Source organism: Pinus tabuliformis, chromosome 7 (assembly GCF_031772625.1).
Source record: "Pinus tabuliformis cultivar Carrire ecotype Pingquan chromosome 7, CPIR1, whole genome shotgun sequence".
NCBI classification, from domain to species: Eukaryota; Viridiplantae; Streptophyta; class Pinopsida; order Pinales; family Pinaceae; genus Pinus; species Pinus tabuliformis.
The window spans coordinates 2,066,095,563-2,066,121,155 of NC_142293.1; the positions used below are offsets into that span (position 1 = coordinate 2,066,095,563).

Below are 25,593 nucleotides of genomic sequence, written 5' to 3' on the forward strand. Positions count from 1 at the left end.
TTAAGTGCATGTAGTATTTCCAACATTTCCTTCTCATAAATAGCTTTGTGTAAATACTTTCCCTTGATTGGATGACTTTCGAAAGCAATGGGTCTTTTATCTTGCATTAAAACAACACCAATTCCATTTCCCGAAGCATCACATTCCACAATAAAGGTTTTTTTGAAATCTGGCGTAGCTAAGACCAGTGCTTGGCACATTGCCTCTTTAAGATGTTCGAAGGCATTTGTTGCTTCTGGAGTCCATGAAAATGCATATTTCTTCAATAATGTTGTTAGAGGTGTTGCTATTCTCCCATAATTCTTAACAAACTTGCGACAATACCCTGTCAACTCGTGAAATCCTCGCAGATGCTTTATGGATGTGGGGATTTTCCATTCCTTAATGGCTTTAATTTTGCTAGGGTCTACCTTAACACCTTCATGAGATACAATATGACCCAGATATTCCACCTCTTGTACTCCAAAGAAACATTTGGAGATTTTTTCATATAATTGTTTCTCCTCCAATAGTTTGAGCACCCTATCAACATGTTCAACATGATCCTTCCAAGACTTGTTGTAGATTAGTATATAATCAAAAAATACTAACAAAAATTTTCTAAGGGTGGGTTCGAAAATGGAATTCATCAAACCTTGAAATGTATAAGGTGCATTGGTAAGGCCAAAAGGCATGACCAAAAATTCATAATGACCCTCATGAGTTCTAAATGCTTTTTTCGGAATGTCTTCAGTCTTCATTCTGATTTGATGATATCCTGAATGAAGATCCAACTTGGTGAAGTAAATTGATCCATGCAATTCATCCAATAATTCATCAATGATAAGAATGAGAAATTTATCTTTAATAGTGAGCTTGTTGAGCTCCCTATAATCCAGGCACATGCACCATGATCCATCCTTCTTGTGTACCAATACTACTGGAGGAGAGAAAGAAATTTAACTAGGTTGAATTATACCAGCCTCTAGCATTTCTGCAACCATACGTTCAATTTCACTCTTTTGGGAATAGGGATATCTGTACGGCCTGATGTTTGGAGGATCACTTCCTGGAATCAAATGAATACCATGATCATGATCACGAATAGGTGGGAGACCTTTGGGAGTCTCAAATACCTTGGAATGATTGTCCAAGACTTTTTGGAGATCTAGAGAAATAAATTATTTCGATGTGGGAATCTCTAGCGAACATAATTGTGCAACTACACCTCGTTGTTCCTTCTTTAGAAGCTTTGTCATACCATTAGAGCTGACTACCTTTCCTGGTTTCCCTGCAATACCCCTTAATTCAGATTCCTTTCCGCCCACACAAAATTTCATGAAAAGTTCTTGAAAATTAAAATCTATTATACCCAAGGATTGTAGCCATTGGACTCCTAGTACAACATCAGCACCACCCCTTGGAATGGAAAGCATTGAGCTATTCAATACATATTCTCCCATGGATAGCTTGATATTATGGCACTTTCCCGAGAAATTTATGATTCCTCCACTTGCAACCATCACTTGACACTCTGGTGCTGGATATAGGAAGCAATTCAATTCCTTTGCTATCTTACAATGAATAAAATTATGGGTACTTCCCGAATCAATCAACACTATTACCTTTTTCTTCCTGATATGTCCTTCTATCTTGATAGTTTGAGGAGTGGTAATTCCAACAAATGCATTACAAGATATGGTCGGATTCATTTCTTATTTATCTAGGGTTTGTTCCTGGAGTATATCCTCTTCTTTTGACATTTCTTGTTCCTTTTCTTCCTCCACTTCACAATCTATGTAGAATAATTTCTTCTCAGCACACTTATGACCTTTAGTGTATTTGCTATCACAACTGTAACAAAGCCCTTTTTCTATTTTTTCTTGCAATTATTGTGGTGTCAACCTTGTAGGTTGTGGAAGGCTAGGGGAAACAACACTTCCATATTTATAGTTGTGATTGGTAGGCTTCCTGGTTGCCATAATTTTGTTTTCCATTTTTCTTGCTAACCTGAATGCCTTCTCCAATGAATTAGGTTCCCAAAGAAGAACCTCATGTTGAATATTATCCTTTAAAGTCCCTATGAACACATCAATCCTATGCTCCTCTGGAATATCTTTTACCCTTATGTTCAACTTTTAGAAGTCCTCAATGTGCTCCATCATTGAACCCTTTTGTTTGAGATTTATCAATTGGCTAAAAAAGGTGTTGCTTTTTGTATCCTCATAATATGATATCATTTCTTCTATAAAAATTTCCCAAGTGACAATTTGTTTACGAGAGAAAAGCCATCGATACCATACAACCTGATTTGGTTCCAAATATAAAGTTGCAATATGTACCTTTTGTGTGTTTTGCACATTATGGAGATCGAAAAATTGCTCCATCTATAGTATCCATGTTCCGGTATCATTGCCATCAAACTTCCTCATATCAATTTTCAGAACATGGTGGGTCTTCAATCCAACATTAGAGTCTATGAAATCATCATTAACATTTCTTTTGTTCTCATCATGGGTTTCCTTTACTACCCTTTCACCAGTAGTGACAATTTCTTGTAGGAACTTATTCAAATTTATCTTCAATTATTCCATCTTATCATCCATGCCATTCATCTTAGCATCCATGCCATTCATATTATCTTCCACACCATTCATATTGGCTTCATTTACCTTTAGTAAGAGTGAAATTTGTTGTACTTGGTCTTGTAATTTTGATATATCATGTTGCATTTCTTCCTCTTCTTCATGAGTCATGCTAGAGCTTTCAAGTTGCTTACTATATGTTTCCATTTTCTTTCTTCAGGGCATTGATTAATGCTAATAATTCTTCACTATTCCCTTTTAATTCCTTCAAACTAATTTTTCAAACCAATCTTATGCAAAATTTAAAAAAACTACGCACCTTTTTTTTTCACTTTGTAAGAGCTCGATATGAATATGTTTTATCTCTCTAACTGTGAATCTCGAATATCTGAAATCTTGTCCTGCAGTAGCCCTTTGAGTCCTCTTTCTAACCCCACATGTCTAATCAAGATTGGATTCTCCAAGGAAGAGTTATGCCAAATCTCCCACGGTGACCTGATTATAGACTAGTTTAGTAGAGAGAACTTGTACGACGTGCCACGTGTCACTGTTTCGACCTTAGTACCGTAAACTGATAAACAAAAAACTAAAGGTCGTCCTCTTTCTGAAACTTTGTAAAAAATTTCAATCTGATGCTCAAAAAAAGGTTATGACGATTTTACCCAGGTCACCTATTTGTAATGTAATTCGGGAGTCTGCAAAAACACTAACGCTCTCAAATCATATCTCCGCAAATATAGCGAGACAATCTCTGAAATTTGGACTAGAAGTTCAAAACGACTTCGGCTCAAATGGGTGTTTTTTTTCAGCTTCTAAAACGTCGCAGAAAAAAAATTATAGCGAAAATGCCACGATGACCTGCTTGGAGCAGCGAAACCCTAGAATCCAAAGCTCTGATACCAAATGTTAGGAAACCAACTCACAAAATGATAGAAAAGATAAATCAATGCCTTAGAATTCAACCTCTTCGGGGGGAAACCTCCTTTACATTACACAAATGAACAATTCTTGGATGATACAAATGACTAAACATCCCTTCTATATATATGAGTCTAAGGGGTCACAATATAATCAAGCCAACATAACAATAATAACATAAGGGCACAAAAATAACAATAGGGGGTTTCTATGGGGCATACTAATAACAATATGGGGACAATAGGGGCACAATAATAACAATAAGGGATACAATGTCAATAGTAATGGGGGAATCACTAGTATTATAGCGGCCTAACATTGTGAAACCCAAAATAAAAACAAAAATTTATAAAAAAGATGTTGAATGCCTAATCTTTGGGATTAGGAATCCTACGTAAATATTGTAAATAGAAAAATAATAAGAGTTGGAAGATGAAGAGACATTGAGATATGAAACTCAATAGTCTCAGTCTCCTTGTATATAGTCATATGCTATCTTAATGAAAATGAAACAAGTTATTTGCCCTGACATGGTATCAAACAAAACCCCCAAAATTAGTTTTCTTCATCATAACTCCTTTTAGTTTCCTACCCTATGTTCTTTGTCAAATCTCTACATTTGGACAAACCATTCTCTGCATTCAATGCATTGTTGAATTATCTCTGCAATGACTGTATGGATTTGTGAGTTAATCTCTAGCTGAATACGTTGGTCCAGGAAAATAAAACACACCCTCATTTTTAATGAAATTTGGAAAGGAATTTATGAAGGAGACGGAGACAATGCACCTGAAAAACCTACCTCAAATAATGAGCTTGTCATTTGGGAAAACAAGAACAAGACGGATTATGCCTTGATTGTAGCATCTGTAAATGAAGAGGTGAGTTGTCATGTTTTTCCATTTTCAAATGCCTTTGAAGCCTTAAATAAGTTGAAGGAATCATATGACTCACACTCTGAACTTGAAGTTGTTCAATTAATGATTAAGTTTTTCAATCTTGAATTAAAAAATTATGACCCTTTTGCCTTAACATCAAAAGTAAGATCCATTATTCATGACATAAAATCCACTTGCATTGAAATAGATACTCCTCTCATAGCTTATGTCAAGGAATTATATCCTTCCTATTCACATTATCTTGAGCCATTGCAAGCAAGTGGAACTCTTAAGGAGATTATCTTTGAATCCATTGAGAAGAAGTTTGTTGAGAGAGAGAAGCCTTTTAGGAAGAATACAATTCCTCAAGCGAATGGAGAAGTTTTGTTCCTTGCATACAAAGAGAAGAATCATGCACAATATTCTTCTAGAGGAAGAGGTGGCCGAAGAGGAAGAGGAAGGAATAATTTTAGAGGCAAGGGGGGAAGACATTTCCAAGGAGAAAGGTCTGATATTCATTGCATACGATACAATAGAGATGGATATGGTGTTTTGACATGTAAGCTTCCTTGGGACATAATTGATTAGGAAAGAAATGAAGGAAAAGGTAAAACACCCGACAAAGGGAAAGGAAAAGCACTTGAGTCCCCTCATTATGTTCTGGCACATTGAAACTTTGGAGTAACTGAAGACTTATTCAATGCTTCACTTTCTTCACGGAAATATACCTGGTTTCTTGATTTAGGAGCAACTTTCCATATGAATTTCAGAAGAGATTTCTTGGAATAATTCATTGATAATGTTGATGAAGCAGTATACTTTGCAAGCAAGTTAAAACTCAAGCCATCAGGGCTTGGCACCATCATACTCAAACTACCTGGTCGTCCAAAATTTCGTCCACATGATGTTTTATACCTCCCAGAGTTGAGGAGAAACTTTTTGTCTTTGGTCCACATTTGCCAACAAGGACACTCCATTCACATATTTGAATGAAAAGTTGAGGTCAGAAAAGCATCAGATTACTCACTTGTCATGATTGGGATAGAAGAAGAAAGACTTTTGAAGTTGCAATGAACCGTTGTTCATGAACAAAGATTTTCATACAGTTCTCACTAAGATGAAGTTACATTTCCATCAAGTATTTTATGGCATGCTATATTTGGACACTTAAACTATGAGAACCTTCGTTTGTTGAAGAAAAATGGTGCTACTGTTTTTCCAACTATTCCTATGAAACTTAAGCAATGTGATGCTTGTATCTTAGGAAAGCACAACAAACAATATTTTCATGATTCTCATTCTAGAGCACATAGAAAACTTGAACTCATTCATTATGATTTATGTGACCCAATTCATGTCCCTTCTGCAAATGGTAATAAATATATGATGAAATTTATTGATGACTACACCAAAATGTGTTGGGTTTATTTATGGAAGAACAAATCTGAAGCTTTTGAAACATTCAAGAATTTTCATGCATGGATTGAAAAATGATGCACACTCTCATATTGGATATATTCGTATAGATAATGGAAAAGAATATACATCAAATGAATTTTAAAACTATATTTGTCAACATGGGATCAAACATCAAACAACCATGCCTTATAATCCCCAACAGAATGAAGTAGCTGAAAGAATGAACAAGACAATCTTAAATATGGTACATTCCATGGTGTTTTTCAAGAATGCTAAACTAACGTTTTTGACTGATGCAGTTCTATGTTCTGTGTATATAAAGAATATGTGTCCATTTAATGCTATCAAAAAGAAGACTCCCTATGAAATGTGGTATGGCCACATTCCTTTGGTGAGGCATCTCAGGGCTTTTGGTTCAACATGTTATTCCTTGACACTGAAGGAACAGAAAAACAAATCTAATGCAAGGAGTCATAAATGTATCTTCTTGGGGTAATCAAATACCTCCAAAGCATATTGCTTCTATGATGAAGTGAATAAGAAGTTTATAATATCTAGATATGTGATCATTCCTGAATCTTCCAAGACTGAAAAGGTTGTTGAGCGACAACTTGATCATTTGGATAGATTCGGTCATGCAAATTCTCTTCAAGGGTTTTATAATGAGATTCCACATCTTGAAGTAGGGATTCCTATACTAGATCAATCTGTGGAATCTTCTTCTAAATCACTCTCTCCCCCACATGAATCTTCAGCCACTGATAATACTTTGAGTGATGTGATTGATAGAGTTAGGAGACTAAATCTTGATTTAGCCCCATCTCAGTCAATTGAGCATCCTTGACCATCTCAGAAAGGTCCTACAAAATGGTTGATAAAGGCACTTGAATATTTTTGTCCTGATGAGGTTGGAAAGAGAGGAACAAGAAGCTCAACCAAACATAATGGAGGTGGTGTAAACAATTCTGATTCACATGTTGATATGGATTTTTCTTATGTTTGTGAATTGAATTTGTTGACAAATTTCCAACCAACTTCCTTCAAAGAAGTCGCTTCTCATGATGATTAGAAAGAATTGATGCAGAAAGAATATGATTCTTTGATAAATAATGGTGTCTGGAAGCTAGAAGCTGGTTAATCCTCCATTGGGAACTAAACCAATCAGCTTGATCCTTCATTGGGAACCAAACCAATTGGCTGCAAGTGGGTCTTCAAAAACAAGTATAAAGTAGATGGCTCACTTGACAAGCACAAAGCCAGGCTTGTGGAAAAAGGTTTTGCACAGAAGGAAGGGGTTCATTATGAGGAGACATTTTCCCCCACAGAAAAATGGGCTACCATCTGGACACTCTTTGCCTTGGCAGCTCAAAACAGTTGGAAAGTCCATGAAATGGATGTAAAAAGTGCTTTCTTGAATGGATATCTGAAAAGGAGTTCAGCTCAGAGGAAGTTGAGCAGTGGAAAGTAAAAGGCAGAGTTCTGAAGAACTACACGGAGGAGAGGAATGATTCGAAGGATCATAAGGGATCGTTGAATCCATTAGAGGGATCAAAGCCTAAGCTTAGAATGTATCACACAATAAATCAGCAAGAAGGCTGAAACCTTGAGGAAACCCAGGAACCATCGCAACCACTGAAAATAGCGTAAAATCTAAGTAAACAAGTCAAAGGAAGAAGTGAAATATGGTTGCTCAGCAGCCATTGGATCTTTAAGATCAATGGCCAAGATTAAGTCACATCGGCGAAAAACTACCGCATCGCATCGCTTCAGTGGAGAGGAACCAGACTTGTTGAACTGTCGAATTCCAATATGATGATATAACCGGACCCGAAGTTTTATAACAGCGGATTTCAAATCCTATCGGGTCCGAGAGTAGGATCGCATCGGAGCTTTTATGTGTTATAGCATCGGCCCTTAAATACTCTGACTTGCGATATTGCGATGAAGCGATGCGCCGATAGCCGATAATCGGCGATTGGAGATCGGAGGGGTTGGAGAATGGAGATCGACGCAGCGGAAAGGTGATGGACTAAGAGGCAGACCCGATGATAATTATAGGTGTGGGCTTATGATATTTGAAGTCTGGCTTTGTGTTCCAGCGGGGTCTTCCTTTTTTTTGCGTATGTTTCCTTTGTAAACGGGATAGTAAAGAATTAAGCACCGATAGTGTATTCCAGGAAGTGATATAATCGCATATCGGGGAAGCGGAAGGAGTGTATATTAATGTGACTCGCAGAGGAGCCGATGCCCGATTGTGATAAAGGTAACCTCGGGAAGTGTGCAGAGACTGTACCAAGGCAGAAATATATGTTTGCGGGTTTTTCCTTTATAAATGGTTTGTAAAGGAAAAGAGCGTCGATAGAAGTTTTTATGTGATAAATATATAATAACCAAGGTTTTGAGAAGGGAAAGGTTATATATATGCGAGTAAAGGGATAATGAAGGTTATGAGGAGGTGAAAAGTCCCGATAGGAGATTTAAGCGGGGTGATTAATTTCCGATATAAGGAAAAGGTGGGTTAATGTTTAGACTTTGTTAAGTCTATGAATCATTCCGCGTGTGACTAAAAGAGGGCCTTAACCATTAGATATTTAAATGAAGATTTGACTCCTTGGAGAGTTAAATACCTGGGACTAATGTGTTTATGCATTTATATGCATATTGTGGGTGTGAGTGGGGTAACCCTACCATCAAATGATTAGAAGAAGAAGTACAAGGTTGAGTAGGGGAAGGTGAAGAGGTTCATACCCAATGGAGTTCGAGATCATGGAGTATCACACTTGCATGGAAAAGATATAGCCCAGGAGATGTGGGAAGCTTTGTCTTCACTGTATCAAGGCTCTTCTGAACAATGGAAGATGTACCTAGAACAAAAGTTGCAATGGACATTAATGTAGAAGGGAGAAGGGGTTAACTCCTATCTTCAATGACTTTAGGACACCAGAGACCAGCTTACTGCAGTGGGGTCTACTCCTTAGTATACCACAATGGTAAGGACAACCTTGAATGGAGTCTCAGATGGATGGACAATCTTCATCCAAAGCATATTGGGTAGGGAAAGACTAATTTCATGGGAGGAGATGTGGGAAGCCCTTCAACATGAGGAATTAAGGAGGGACCTGGTAAAGGTCAACCTTAATGGCAGCAGTGGGAGTGGCATGAAGACCAAGGAGGAGGAGGAGGAGAAAGCAACTCTAGCATCAAAGGGACAATAGAAGCATAAATGAAAGAAGGACATTTTGAAGGTGAAATGTTTTAGATGTGGCGAGATGGGCCACTTTGCATCCCAGTGTCCTTTGAATCGAAAGGATAAGGATGAGAAACATGATCCTAAGGTTGCTCCAACAAAAATTGACGAAGGTGAGTTTACCATGAGTGCCCAGGCATCTCCAGGAGGGAAATGGGGTGATATTGAGCTCTAGTCAGGAGGACTACATGTGGGAAATATCCTTAAGGAGTAAACCTCTTGGGTCATTTCCTTGCTATGGGAGCCTGAGATTCAGCAGTAGCGAGATGGGTTTGGTGTCAGATGATGTAGTGGATTGTTTGGAGAGACTAATACCAGGAGCTGATCAACACAGAGAAAGGTTGGCAGCAGTGCAGATGGCACAGTGCAGGAGTCAACTGTTAGAAAATTATATATTACAGAGCAATGGAATACATAAAATATTGCAGAAATATAAACACATAAAATGCATAAAACAAGAGAGACACAGATATACGTGGTTCACCCAGTTTGGGCTACGTCCACGGAAAAACAGCCAGTCCTTCTTTTTATATTATCCAACAAACTGAAGTGATACAACCTACAGTAGATCCGTTGTAATTCCCTCTTCACTCTCAATCTCCTCTCTCTTCCTCACTCAGAATACAGATATATATAAACACAATACAATTCCCTCATATATAGTGAGGGTTGCCTTCTAGGGCAAAAAACCCTAAATTAGACATAACTTCTACCATCGGATCTCCGACTAATGAATGACCCAGATTGACTACGAAATTACAACATTTTACAAGGCAATTTTACATCTATTCTTAGCTTCGGGGGCACTGCCCCCGATCCCCCCGCCATGGGGGGCTCCCAAAAGGTCACAGCCGCCCCCCCCGGACCCCCCCTGCAATGAATATTTTACGTGCAGCGTTGCCGCCCCATTTCGAACTGGGGTCCAATGCGGCGATACCTTTGAATACATAAGATAATCAGGCTCCACACCCAACATCAACAACAACACAGAAGATTCAAAGGGTTAGAGACTAGAGCCGTCAGATTCCAACATTCATGCTATTATGCTGAACACAATTAAATTTAGTTAATTTTGGATGGTTTTCAGTTTCTCCTCTTAGCAACTGAGTTGCAGTGTTAGCAGCATAGCAGATGCAACATTTGAGAGGGAGTTGTAATATAGATGCAGTAGTGACAGTGGCAGTGTCATGGGCAACAGTACAGTAGCAACAACATCACAATGTTGGTGAAAGAAACATTACAAAAAGGAGGTTCTTCAGAGACAGAGCAACATGCAGTTGGACATCGTTTCTAGAGCAGTTTCCTCGCTAAGAGGGAGTGTTAGTTTTTGGTAGCATCGGAACTGTTCTAGACTTGAAAATTGGTGGAGAGGCTAAGGAACATGAGTTCTAAATAACGTAGAAACTATTTGGTAAAATTCCACCGAGATTGTATTTTATTAAAATAATTAATATTTTTAATGGGGTTCCTAAGTCTAAACTTAGGAAAATTAAAATATTAAGGGGTATTAATCAAAGTACGGGTGAGAATGATTTAGAAGGCAGATCAAGTCAAGTTTTAATCTTAGCCATTGATTAGAGACTTAATCTTGGCCATTGAAGTCTCAACGAGAAAATTATAATAAGGAGGCTTGGGGTTCATTTAGAAACACACGGAGAGAACAAATTGATCTAGAGTCGATTTCTCGGGCTAGGAAGCTGAGAATTCGACCTGAGAAATCAGTTGCAATAAAGGGGCAGGGATAGTTCAACAGTACTAACAGAGGGGCAAAGAGAAGATACTAAAGGTAGCAAAGCACTTAAGAGGACTGACGTTGGGCCAATTTGGGCCCACATAGGCCTAATGCAGAGCCAGAAGGGCCAACGTAGAAGCAGAAGTTTCCCTCCACGCAAAAAGTCAGAACTGCCAGAACAACTGGGAAGGTTGACGCAGTAGGCAGAAGAGACAGCGCAGAGTTGATGTAGAACGTGTAAGACTGACGCAGGGTTTATGCAAGGCCAATGCAAAAGTAGCCAAGGTTAGCCATTTTTGCTGCTGGATCAAATAGAATCTGCCAGGTGAAGTGAGGTAAAACTCAATCAGTTTTTAAGCCATTGTATTGTCTATATCACTAGATTGTTGGGAGGGCATCCAACATTTGTTTTCAAAATTACTACTTAATAATATAAAACCCTTAGAGTTGTTGCACTGGTTTTCCTACATTGGGTTTTTCCGGGGACTATTTTGTCCAAAAATAACTGTGTTTTATGTATCTTGTTCTTTTCTCAATTTTCTATTTCATTTAATCAAATATTTAAAGTAGTTTAGGCTGCAGAAGTAATTTTCTTCAGTATTCAGAGAATAACTTGATAATGTATATTAAAATCAAGTAGGTGAATTAGATTCAGTTTTGCTGCAGTAGGGGTTCCTTGGAGTAGGAATTTTCACAATCACTGCAACCATCACTGAGCCTTGCACAAGCACATCAATAAAGGCATATGACCTCTAGAACTAGTGGAATTGATAACCCATTAGAATCGCCATATAAACAAAATGGAGCCTCCAGGTGAAGGAATTGCAAACAATATCAAATGCCTAATCCTTGTTCACTAGCAAAGAGTAGATATAGTCTTGATCGTTCTCCAGGGAAATATTTCTTCATTACTTCGCTCCCTGACAATGGCGCAAAATGTTGTATCTTTTTCTTGAACAGAGTTCTTGGCTACGAAACTATGTCAAGAAACCAACATGTCCAAACTTTAGGTTCAAGTTGGACCTCGAACCAGAGGGGGCTCCCTCAAGTGTTATGAAGCTTTTTTTAACGTTGTTCACTGTAATTGGACAAGAGCCTATGAAGCACAATGACCATACCTATGATTTATAGTTGTGGTTGTTGATTAATATATAATATTTGCCTAGAAATAAAACCCTCTATTTTTGAAACTTGATCTAAGAGCCAACATACTATTTTGACATAATAACATAGTTCAATGGTGCGTGTGACCCAATATTTTATGCCGCTACTCACTGATGTCTTGACTCTGCACCTTCTATACTTTAGTGCTCAAAGCAACACAATCTTCTACATCCAATTTGTAGAGGTTCTTCACCCAAACCTTGATATGCTTCTTCACCCAATATTGACTTTTAAATGATTTTATGGAGTGCGGAGTTTTTGGGCACTCATTCGACTCGCTGGGGACTCGGCAGTGCAAATGCCGTATTCCTTCCGTTGTTTTATGGTAAAAGTCAAAATTCAAATTTTGGCTTTAATTTATGTAATTCGGAAAATTAACCGATCAGAACATCTCCAAAAGAAACCTTTAATTTGCCTTTTGCGTTACGCCAGGGGTATGCAACTAATGATAATTTTATTGAAATGTGATATTCTTTTCTTACTTCTGTGGATGCATCAGCAGCTATATAGCTACTACATTACCAAACTCCATTTTCTCATCAGAAACCATTCTTTCTGTCACGCAAGAGATGCAGATTACCAGAATGCTTCTCCTCGCCGCCCTTTCTTTCATTCTCTTTCTCAATCCTCCTTTTGTCTTTTCCACACCCATCGCCCATTTCCCTCACCATCCTCCTCCTCTCACCAATGCTTCCGATCAACACGCTCTGCTTGCATTCAAGTCTGCAATCACATATGATCCCTCCCACTCCTTAGCCACGTCTTGGATGCCAAATGTTTCATTCTGCCACTGGACGAGCATCATATGCAGCAGGCGCAGGCAGAGAGTCGTTTCCCTCAATGTTTCGCACATGGGATTAGAAGGTACAATCTCTCCCCTTCTCGCCAATCTCTCATTTCTCACAGTACTCAGCCTTCGCAATAACAGTTTCCACGGTCAAATTCCCTATCAATTGGGAACCCTCTCTCGCTTAAAAATGCTTCGCCTGTCTCAGAATCAACTCCAGGGTTCCATTCTGCCCACTCTGGGTAGCTGCCACAGTTTACAGAACTTGAATCTCTCCTATAACAATCTCACAGGAAACATTCCCCCGCAACTATGTGTTCTCCCCAACCTAATAACCATGTACTTGGGTGAAAATAATTTGATGGGAACAATACCAGATTGCTTGGGAAGCATATCCTCTTTGCAGTACTTATATCTGCCTAACAACAACCTTCACGGCAGTGTCCCTTCCTAATTGGGTATGCTAAGCCAGCTCAGCGTTCTTCATCTGGGACACAACCATCTGACTGGACTCATTTCGTCTTCGTTGTCCAACTGCACCAATCTTGAAGCAGTGGATATAGATGATAACCAATTAGTTGGCCACATTCCGTCGGAGTTGTGTACCAAGAAGACCGCCCAGTTAAAGGAACTCTATCTGGATCTTAATCAGCTAAGTGGCAGCGTTCCTTCATCCCTCTTCAATTGTACCAAGTTACAACGGGTTAACTTAGGAGCCAACCAACTCAGCGGAATAGTGCCTATGGAGTTGGGTAAATTGACACATCTCCGGGAGCTTGCGTTTGAGGACAATTACCTTATTAGCGGCAACACCACGAGATGCCCCATTCTTACTGCTCTTAGTAACTTTTCCGATCTACAAGTAGTGGACTTATCTAAGAATAACTTCACTGGGCAATTGCCGTTTTCATTAGGCCACCTCTCTACAAAACTCTACTACTTAGACTTGGGTATCAACGAATTAGCTGGAGAAATACCTCCTGCTATTGGAAATTTAAGTAGCTTAACATTCCTTAGTTTAAAAGGTAATTCTTTTACAGGGTCAATCCCAACTTCAGTTATTATGCTTCAGAAGTTGGAGAGGTTATATATGGATTCCAATAATTTACAAGGAAATATCCCAATGGAAATTGGGCAGCTAAAGGGTTTAGGTCTCTTGTATATTTTTGGAAATAATTTGTCTGGAAAAATCCCTGATTCTATTGCTAACCTCCAACAATTAAGATATTTAGATCTTAATCATAACCAGTTATCAGGAAACATACCTGCAAGTTTAGGGAAATGTGTGAACTTACTACTGCTAGATCTATCATACAACAAGCTTAGTGGGCACATACCTGAAGAGCTTGCAGGCCTTGCAAATTTAGCCTTCTATTTCAACTTGTCAAACAATTTATTAAGTGGCCATGTACCTTTAGAACTAGGAAAGTTCGATATGCTTCAAGCCATAGATATTTCAGCAAATCAAATAACTGGCTATATTCCAAGTATCGTCGGAAGCTGCAAAGAAGTAGCATATCTGAATTTTTCTTACAATGCACTTGAAGGTCCAATTCCAGTGTCAATCAATGAACTTCTAAGTCTTCAAGACCTAGATCTCTCCTCCAACAATTTGTCAGGTGGAATACCTATATCACTAGCAAATCTCACAATGCTCCATCACTTGAATTTTTCTTTTAACAAGTTGTCAAGGGAAGTCCCTAAAGAAGGAGTTTTCAAAAAGATTGGCGCCTCAGCATTTATGGGAAATCTTGGTCTATGTGGACCTTGGGTAAATCTACCACCGTGCTATGCTCATAAACATAAAAGTGTTTTGAATCTCAAAAGAGTTATCATACCGGTTGTTGTTGTAGCAATTGTTGTATTGTGTTTGTTTCTTGCAATATTGTGGAGAAAGAATTGTACGAGAAATACTCAGAGAGAGACTAGTCCATCATTAAATGTGGGGCATCGAAGAATCTCCTATGCAGAGCTCGTCATTGCAACAAATGAATTTAGTGATGCAAACTTGTTAGGAATTGGTAGTTTTGGAAAAGTGTACAAAGGGATTTTGAATGATGGCACAATGGTTGCTGTCAAGCTTCTCAATCTACAAAATGAAGGGGCTCAAAAGAGTTTTGATAGAGAATGCAAAGTTTTGGGTAGAGTTAGACACCAGAATTTGATTCGGGTCATAACTTGCTATTCAGATCTCCAAATCAAAGCTTTGATATTTCCATTAATGCCAAAAGGAAGCCTAGAAAAGTGGTTATATCCCGATGATGGAGAACAAAGCTGTTTGAATTTGATTCAAAGGTTGAATATAGCAATAGATATCGCCCAAGGCATGACATATCTCCATCATCATTGCTTTGTGCAAGTGATTCATTGTGATTTGAAACCCAACAATGTGTTGTTGGGTGAAGATATGACTGCATATTTAATAGACTTTGGCATTGCTACTATATGTTTTGAAAATAATGAAGATGGAGCTCTCACTTCCACAAATGCACTCAAAGGATCTACTGGGTACATTCCTCCAGGTATTATTTAAACTATATCCCATATGAAGCAATCTTATGATTTTCTTATGTTTTCTTAACATTTTCAATTAAATTAAAAAACTTAAGATGGGGATCTTTGAATGCAGAATATGGAGTGGGAGGACAAGTTACAACCAAAGGCGATGTTTATAGCTACGGAATAGTGCTATTGGAAATGCTCACTAGAAAGAAGCCCACCCATGACATGTTTGTGGAAGGAATGAACTTGCAAAAATGGGTGGGTAGTAGCTTTCCAAGCCGAGTACAAGAAGTGGTGGACATGGGTTTATTAACCAGGACTAGTAGATGCATTGAAGAAGATAAAGATCTCAATTGTCTCAGTGCACTGATAAATGTGGGTTTGCTTTGCACAAATGAATCTCCTCAAGGACGACCTACAATGATGGGCATTTTAGGCACATTGCAAAACATCAAAGACACTTTTTTGAGCACTACTTCCATTCCCAAATTCCAATCAAATCTAACACATTTGTTGGGTAGTACAAGTGCTAATATCAACAACATTTGTAAAGGTCAAAGTTCTTCCACATCTCAGTCTATTGTAACAAAGTAGTGGTTATATGCTTCTTTGTACATAAATCTTTGGTGTTGATTGTATATAAATGTTTTATAATTGGTTGCATGTAAATGTGAACAATACAGTTATATCTACTCATGAGTAGTGTTTTGCAAATGTGTTTATGATTATAATTTATTATTCTATCTTTAAAAAACAATTATATTCAATATCATTTACATCTATATGAATGTGTGACACTCTTCTGGTATTAAATACAAGAAGAATTTTGTATATGTTATGTTTTTTAGTTTTTATACCAGTCCTTACGAGTAAGGGTAGAAAAGTCTATCTTTCACTTTTAAAACTTGTCATAACCAACATAAAAAATGATACTGCGATCTAATTTAAAGGAACAAGAAAAGTTAATTAACACACATCTTTGACAATTCAGACGACCTTTAACATTAAGTAATCATAGTTCACAAATTCTATCTTTATTGTCATAACAGCTACCAGGAAAACATATAAATTTTATATCTTTAAATAAATTATAGATCTCATTTAAGAAGTCAGGATTTTGTAGCTAAATGTTGCGATGATGTTTACAGCAACAAGAGTTTTGAGTTTTTCAGAGGAGCATCTTTGTGACTAAGAGGCAGCTATATCTACAATTCCCCCAACTTTAAATGCACTGTCCACTTCCATTGCGAGATTCTTTTAAATGCAATTTCCAATTCCATAGAACGATTCTTACTACTTTAGCAGCAGCTCCAACCTTCCCTTAGCCTTCAAAATCTCCAAGGTGGATAGCATTTTGGACTAATTTTGCGACAAAGATGTCCATTTCTCTCTACGCATCTCTACTCACAACTTATTTTGTTTTTCTTGAAACAGATTCTAATTTTGAGTTAGGGGAATGCAGCAATGGTGGTTCCCACCTCATCCTGTCCTTCGGAAAAGCAATTTGAGATGACTTGTTATTCAAATTTGATCTCAAATTCTCTGAGAAAAGCAGGATGGAGTTCCCACCTGTGAAATCTCATTGGTTGCTGAAAGCATTGGAAAACTTGCAGTGGTGGAGCATGAAATAAATAAGAGATAAGAGATAAAATAATAATAAATAAACAAGAAATAAAGTAAATAACAGAGTTATATAAATAAAAGGTTAAAAAAAGTTATATCAAAATACCTTATTTACTTTACAATATATTTAAATAATTTTAAAGGCTTGAAATTAATAATAATAATAATAATTAAAAATTAACTAAATTATAATTTTATTTTAAATTATTATTAATTATAAATAAATTTTATATTCACAAAAATAATAATTAAAAATCAACTCAATTATAATTTTATAATAATAATAATAATAATAATAATAAATATACATTAAATATATAATTTAATAATAAAAATTATTAATATATATTAAGTATATAAACATTTAAAAAATATGTAACAAAATTATTAATAAGATGCAAATATTCATTTACTTTAGGCTTTCCTTCTTATTAGGTTTTTTCTTTCTTATTTCTTCCCTTCTTTCTTCTTTATAGGGTTCTTATGTTGCTTAGATTCTCAAAAATAGAAAGAAATTGATGGTGATTTGGTGCCTTAGATCAAGGAGATGATTATTGAAAGGAATAATGTTAGATATAATCTTAATTTATAGCGAGCTAAAAATTTTAGGGGAATAAATGATGGGCAACTAGCTTGAGATACTTCAATACTTCAATAGATATCCATATATCTTCCCTTTGTCATGGAGATTCATTCCACTTTAAACCGACTTTGTTACAATCTCCCCTTTACCATGGAGATTCATTCCACTTTAAACAAGATTTCTTACAATTTATCATGGAGATTCATTCTACTTTAAACAAACTTTGTTACAATCTCCCCTTTACCATTGAGATTCATTCCACTTTAAATAGGCTTTCTTACAATACCATCAGCTAATACCCTTACTATGCCACATGCCAAAAAACCATCACTCACATTCATATGACACAGGATCATATGACATTTTAAGAATATTCTAGAATATTCCATAAAGTGAAATCCAAACCCTCCACCAAATAATCATTGACAATTAAATTAAAATTTTGGAAGCTCTATTTCAAAATAAATATGCCTATCACCATAAATACTATCACCATAAATACGGGAAAAAATAAGCACAAATGATCCTAGACGTCAAGTATAAGATATTTCTTTTTTGAAGGAAAAATCATATTTTATTCAATTTGAAAAACAAGGAACAAAATTACATTCTATATATGCTCAACAACATTCAATCATATCAGTCTTGCAATTGATGCACGATAAGAAGAAAGAAACTACTTTGGGGGAATGCATGAAGATGGGTTACTCTTTTGGGACAAATGTAGCTTTAAAATTTCAAAAATTTTAGAATTGAAGCTCTCAAAATTCATATATGTTGTGAATTTTGATTCGGGGTAGAAAGACAATTTGTGAATAATTATGTTGTTGTCCTGTTGACGGTCCTGGACCCGCCAAGATTCAGGGGATATCCCCGATATGAAGCCCCAACTAGACATCACACCATTTACTATAGCAGTCCCATCCAATATGATGGCATTGTTGCAATTATCTTAAACATATGCCTTAGCTCTTGCTTGTCAACACATGAGAGTGGTATACTTAGTCTTCAAACAACAAGGTTTGTGTGCCTGGAGAGTGCTTAGTGTAACTCGTGTCTAAGTTCTTTCACTAAGAGGGAGAGGGTAAGAGTGAGTCTCAAGTCGAAAGGGAATAGTCCCAACTCAATTACAAACACACAACACAACAAGACATGTGCATCTTCCAGCGGAGTTGTCCACATGAATGCGACAGTCACAAACACAAAGTGAATAGATAGCACGTACAACACCCAACGGAATAGTCCACACAAGTGCGACGGTCATCATAAAAAGTTTATAAGGATGAACCTGTCAAGTGTTTGACAGAGTAGTCCACTCGGGTGAGACAACGTTAACAACTGATACAACACATTTCCAATAGCATATGCACTAAAACAACCAAAATAGTTCAACTATCTTAGTACAGGTTAAAGAAACATGCATTACAAGCGTCCAAAGAATAATGTTACAAACGAATACAATACATGTGTGAAAATGTGCTAGCATGTTAATAGACTTCTGAATTAAGCGAAAGTTCCAAGACACATCCGTACTACATCACTAACCCCAATAGTGGGGCGTTGGAGCCATTGCTCGCTCCTCAAAGAAAAGACTACAGACTCTCAAGGCTATGTGGGAGGAGCCAAGTTGAAAAAGTATTTTGCAAGTACAAATGAGGGGTATATTTAGCCAAGGGTGAACTTGACCCTTGTGACTCTTCGAATTTCCTCATGAATGTTTGACTTACATGACTCTTCAACTGACATGAATCTTCAACTTCGTATGTGGGTCTCTTGGACTTCCATGCTACATTACATTGATAACAACAATATGGCCCACAATAGTGATGTGGCTGAGACGACTCATGACATAACTCGACATGACAATACTGGTTTGTTCATGTTGATGGTGGTGTCCATGTCGAGTTGTAGTGCTGCTGAATGATGAGTGTGCTCTTAGTGTATCATAGCTTCACCTCTGCATGAAAAGGTGTGCGGATCCTTTGATGGTCTTGGAGTTTGCTTGATGTTGCATGTGCATGTATCCCCTTCGCTGGTACTTGGCATGCTTCATGTGTTCATCCATTCGCGAACAAGTCTCCTAGCATGCGCTCCTTGTTCATCCCATTCATCGTCGGGCCATGTCTCATCCATGTACTTGTATCTGCAATCACTCATGATGAGATGACATCAAATCCAGAAATCCCCTAGTCTACCATGACGCGTCATCTTTCGCTTTCGAGTGGAGATGACCAGGAGAGAGGACAAGACTTTTGAAACTACGAAGAGCATATATCATGCTGGGATGTGAGGCTTCGGGACACTGTCGGGAAAACTGTGCAGAGGTCATTGAGAGGTTGGGTTGAGCAATCTGGGAAAGGAGTGACATCTGCAGAATCTAGCTCAGTTGGGAGGAAGAACTACGCAATTTTTTCGACGAAGGCAGTGCGAATAACAAGAGGCACTTGCAGTCAAAACTACACAGATTTTTAGAGGAGGCTAGGAGCAGGACGCAGGAAGCTTTCTAGCCAAAACTATGCAAATCTGGGAGGCAGTCATGCAGGACATGTCTGCATAGTTTTTTAGCTAAGCGGGGTGTCGGGAAGCTAGTGGATAGTCCAAGAAAACTATGAAATTTTTAGGAGGAGTGGCAGGCTGGCCGACATGGGGACTCCCTGACAAAACTGTACAATTTCCAGAGACAGTGTAGTGACAGGCAATGGGTGCCTATCCCTCTTTTCTGCACAATTTCTTCAGTTAGTGCAGGTGGGCAGGATGATAACTTCTGCACAATTTTTGGGAGTGAAGCCCGGGGTCACTTCCAAGTCAAATTCTCCAGTTGACCAACAAGAGGCTTGATGGATAGGCTTGCGGGAAGTGCAGATTGATATAGCTTCTTGGGAAACTTCTGCATTTTTTTGGGTGACAGTCAGCCATGTCGATTCCATGATTGTGCAATGCAGATTTCTTGGGAGGTAGCCTCAAGCTCTGCGCAATTCTGGGCAACAACGCTTGGTCACTGTGGGTTGATTCTGTGCAGTGTAGCTTAGTGAAGGTCTGGCTAATGGAGGGTGGTCCGATCGATAGATCTTCGGAAAAATGGTGAAGTGTGTGAGCGATTGAACTCATGTCTACATGACCTTGTGAACACACACTCAACATGACTCAAGGATGAGACACCTCAAACAAACTAGACAACATGCTCAGTGTGACTGACTAATGGGTGCGAATGACAAGTGAGACAATTGAGATAGATCGTTGAATGATTGTGACAACACTTGCATGACATTGCATATAACTTCTTGTGTGAGTGCGACAAATGCTTACATAGCGAACACAACTTGTACACACGAAGACAGACCTTGAACATAGCCAGAACAAGATTGCAAGCATGACATGCAACCAACATGCTAAAAGATGACCGGTGAACGGTCAAGAAAAGAGGGTTTAAAGATTCGACATGAACTCATGGGATGAGACCAAGTGTTTGCAATCATCAAGGAAAAACCAAGGAAGGCTCCAAAATTGGATGTAGGCCAAAAAATTGGAGGGTGTTGCCACTGCTACAACACTTGGCGACACACTGGTTGAATACCATCTTCTCTGTTTCGGTCCATTGACAACACAGGGCCTTGGTCTATCAGGGAGTATTGAATTGTTGTGTGGGTTAATTCGGTTTCCCCACTCACCCCATGGACAAACATGGTTCACCTTTTTCCAACTCAGTTGAACACACAACAAGTTTCAACCTGATCATAGTGTTTTGAAATTGGGAAGGGTAGTTTGGCTTGTGAGTTTAAAATTATCACAGTATAAGTTTTCATCTCTGGTGTTGCTCCGCTACCAGCAGGCCTGGACAATACCTCGATGGATTCACACAAGAACACATGTATTGCTCCACTTCCAGCAAGCCTGGTCACTACCCTAGTGGAGTTGCATGCTTCACCTCTTTGTGCAAGAATCCTTTCTCTTCTTTTTCCTTTGTATTTTTTAGAATAGGACTGTCCATAGGCACTTATTTATTTTTGGGTCGGAAGAGGGATCTCGACTTATTGAGAGCAGAAGAGGTTGTTCCTTCAGAGAAGCATGTAAGACCTCTAATTTAGGTTTTCTCGTTTATATTTTCGCCTTCTCTGTTTCTACTAGTTGGATGAACTTGAACACACAGAGAAGAAGACTAAGTATAGGAATGCGGTTTCCCAGTGTGGACACAGGTTCATGGTTGGACCAAAGATCCCCTTACATACGGCTCATATTTTTCGTCGAGAGTTCATCAGCCAAATGTTATAACCAAGCATAGAGAAGACATACACAGGGCTGAACAAGTGCTGCAGTGTCACAAGACTCTTTGGATCTTAGCCACATACTCATTCAAAAGTTAGAACTCAGTAGAGGGTAGCACTTATTGACAAAACATAAAATAGCATGATATTAGGCAAACAAAACAAAGCAAAGAAAAAATAGCAAAGCAAATAAAAAATACAAGAAGCAGTAAACAGACTATGTACATGGTGCAGGGCATGAACCCGACTTACTGAAAGTAGTGCTTTAAGTCTTGGTCGTTGACAGGAAGGTGTTCAATCCTCTCGTCAAGTGATTGCAGAGGGTACGTGTGTGGGCCAATATTTTTCTAGACAGTGTATGGACCAATCCATAGGGATTAGAACTTCATATGTTTTCCTTTGTCTTCATGGGGCTTATCCCATTTCAAGGCTAAGTCACCCACATCGAAGCTAGTATTCCATGCAGACTTCTTGTCGAACCATCTCTTGATACAGTTTTGGTGGAGTGTGAATTTTTCTTTTGCTTTCATCCTTTCTTCCTACAACTTGTGAAGTGTATCCATCCTACGCTGAACTAGCATACAATGCTTGCCTTAGGATTCTTGGGACAATTGGAGCACAGGCAAGTAGATGTTTGGCAGAATGATGGCTTCTTTCCCATAAACCAAGAAGCATGGCGAAGTTCTCAGAGAGGGTTTGGGTGTTACATGGTCAGCCCATAAAGCATTCATCAAAGTAGAGTGCCAGTTACACTGCTCAGAGTAAATGGTCTTCTTGATAATGCAGATAAGGTTTTTATTTGTAGATTTAGCGAGACCATTTCCCTGCGGGTAGTAGTTAGCTGAGTGTTTAAGAACGATACCATATTTCAATGCAAAATCATAAAGCTTTAAAGACAAAAAGTAAGTTGCATTGTCAAAAACAAGTGATACCAGAACGCCAAATCACAAGATGATGTTTTGTTGGAGGAAGTTGATGACTTCTTGGTCATTCACTTGCTTAAGCGGAACTACTTATGTCCACCGCGTGAAATAATATGTAGCTGTCAGGATGTAGTGGTGTTATTTCGATGAATATGGGAATATTTCCCCAATGATGTCCAGGCCCCACTGTTGAAATGGTTCAGTCAACAAGGTGCAGCGGGTCTACTGACCTTCGTGTTCTGTTGGCACATCACTGACAGACCAGACACTTGTAGGCATAGGCATGTGCATCCTTGAATAATGCTGTCCAATATAAACCTGCTCGTATGACTTTATGAACAATGGTATTTCCCGCAAAGTGGCCCCTGACTCGTTTGCCATGCAAATAATGCAAGACCTTCTTTGAATCATGTCCCTTCGTCACTGTGCTTTCTATACAAAACTTTATGCGCCAACTGATAAGGTAAATCTTTGAGGTGAAGTGCCCTCTTCTGTCTCATGGAGAAATGAGATGATATGGTGCCATGCTCAAGGTGCTGGCACACATTTTCATACCAAGCGTTTCCGTATGAAGTGGGTGGTGCTTGCTCTACATCGTACATCTCGATTTCTTGCTCCCAACCAATGAGCTCTTCTTCTTCCTGCTTTGCATAGATTACTTTGGCTGCAAGTCTGTGGAGGCCATGACCCTTGACAATGTGAATTGGCTTGATGTCAAGATCATAATCTTTCATTCTTGTTATCCAGTTTGCATGTCTTTCACCCAACTCTTGATGTACAAGAAGAGAATAGACTATTGGGTGTGGCACAAAGACTGTGCAATGGTTCTTCAACAAGTAGCGTCTGAAGTGTTTCACCACCTTGTATATTGTATATTATTGTTTTTTGATAGAGGGGTAGTTGAGTTCGGGTCCCTGCATGCTTGCACTCATGAAGGAGATGGGACGTTTTTCGTTCAGGTCATCCTTCTAAGTGAGTACTGCAGCAAGTGAATTGTCGGAGGCAAAGGCGTATATCAAGAAATCCTTATTAAAGTCTGGGTTGTAAAGTGAAGGCACATCTGCTATAGCCTTCTTGATATGAGTGAATGTATTATTTTCATTGTTACCCCAACTGTAGACCGCATCCTTCTTGATCATGTCTTGCATAGGTTTCACTATCTGTGCATAATCTGAGATGAACTTCTGGAGGAAGTTTATCTTTCCCAAGAAGGACTGCATGAATTTCTTATTAGCTGGGTGAGGAATATGTGTGATCATCCAAACTCGATTTGGATCAACCTTGATCCCACTTCTGGCAATGATGTACCCAATGAGGTTCCCCTCAAACACTGCAAATACACTTTTCTTGGGATTCAAACATATCCTGTATTTTCAGCATCACTCGAATTTCTTCTTCAAATGGCATATGTGGTCTAACCATTTTCTGGAAAAGACAATCACGTCATCAAGGTACATCACTATGCTCTATTTGATAAGTCCATGATGTCCATGTTGCGCTGAAAAGTTGCGCCTGTGTTCACAAGCCCAAATGGCATTCTCCGATAGGAGAATGTACAACACTTGGTACGGAAGGTATTTTTTAGTATATCAGGTTCTGCTACTAGAACCTGGTTTTATCTCAAAAATCCATCGAGCAAGGAAACCATTTCCGCTCTAGATATTGTCTGTAAAATATGTTTCATCGACGGCATGGGATAGTTGTCTCTGTCCGAGGCACGATTCAAGTTTCAAAAATCAACACAAAAGCGGATATCCCTTGACTTCTTACGTACATGAACTAACTTAGAAACCCATGTAGAATGACGAACTTTGTAAATGATCCCTGCATCCAACAGCTTAGTCAGTTCTTTTTGTATGAGGGGTTGAAGTGACAGATGTACTTTTCTCAGCTTTTGCTGAAATGGCTTGGCCCCTTCTTTGATCGAAATCACATGTTGGATTATTCGTGTGTCGTATGTTTTTAGATCATCGTATGTCCACACAAACATGTATTGTTACTGTTTGAACAAGTGGACAAATGCTTGCCGCTCCTGTGGTGTGCAACACGTACTAAGATTGGCAAACTTCAGATCTTGTTCCATTCCCAAGTTGATATGTTCATGCGTCATTGTTGAACTATGGGTTTTTGTGTTCCTTGGCCCTTGAAAGTAGTTCTGCAAGTCATAGAACATTTTGAGAGATACCACACCCTTGGGTATGAGGTTGCATTTCTTGTCATTAGCTATGGTTTGCAGAGACTGATCGTGCTTATCTTCGTCAATCGTTGCATCCTTGAAGACATCATCATTGGCCATGAAGTATAGCATTTGTTGATCATCGTAAAATACACATAGATTAGTTATGTTATCACAGATAGAAGGCTTATACAAAATTTCAACAGTAAACCTATCCCTAAGCGGTGTCATCCTAGCAGTTGAGTTAGCCAAGACATCCACAACTGCATTACGCATTCTTGGCACAACAATGATATTGAAATCTTGGAAGTTAGAGATTAGTTGCCATACCTCTTGTTGATAAATTTTGAGATGAGGTGAAAAACAATGTATGTTGTTACGTATCTACCGTACCATGATTTCTGAATCACCTATCACTTTGAGTGTAGCAACATTGAGGCTAATAACTTTGTGCAAGCCCAATAGGAGTGCTTCATATTCAACAGTTCTATTCGTGCACTCGAATTCCAAGTGGCTTGAGATCAAGTGTTTCTTGTGCTTTGGGTCTATCAAGACACACCCAGCTCTAGAGCCATCATGTGTCTTTGATCCATCAAAATAAATGGTTCACAATTCATCTGTACATGGATTACTTGATGTGCTAGTACTACTACTGCTAATGCTACTAGTGTTACAATGTACTATACATGTTTCATTCCCATCAGTTGGGTAAGGAAGGAGGCCAAACTGTGTGTCTAGTGGGGTTGGAGCTAGTTGTGTGTGATAACACCCCAATTGTGTTTCCAAGAGGTAGTTTCTGAACATGAGCTACGCGA

At 38.5% G+C, this 25,593-nt stretch overlaps 1 protein-coding gene across 1 annotated transcript in view; it reads left to right on the plus strand.

Annotated features, from left to right (window-relative positions):
• LOC149256803 (uncharacterized) overlaps window positions 1–15,805 on the plus strand; it is a 49,255-nt gene extending 33,450 nt beyond the window's left edge. The window contains exons 2-3 of the mRNA XM_089455463.1: window positions 13,182–15,231; window positions 15,339–15,805. Of these exons, the coding sequence (XP_089311589.1) occupies window positions 13,182–15,231; window positions 15,339–15,805 (2,517 nt within the window). The remainder of the gene's footprint in view (window positions 1–13,181; window positions 15,232–15,338) is intronic.
• Window positions 15,806–25,593: the final 9,788 nt, after the last annotated feature.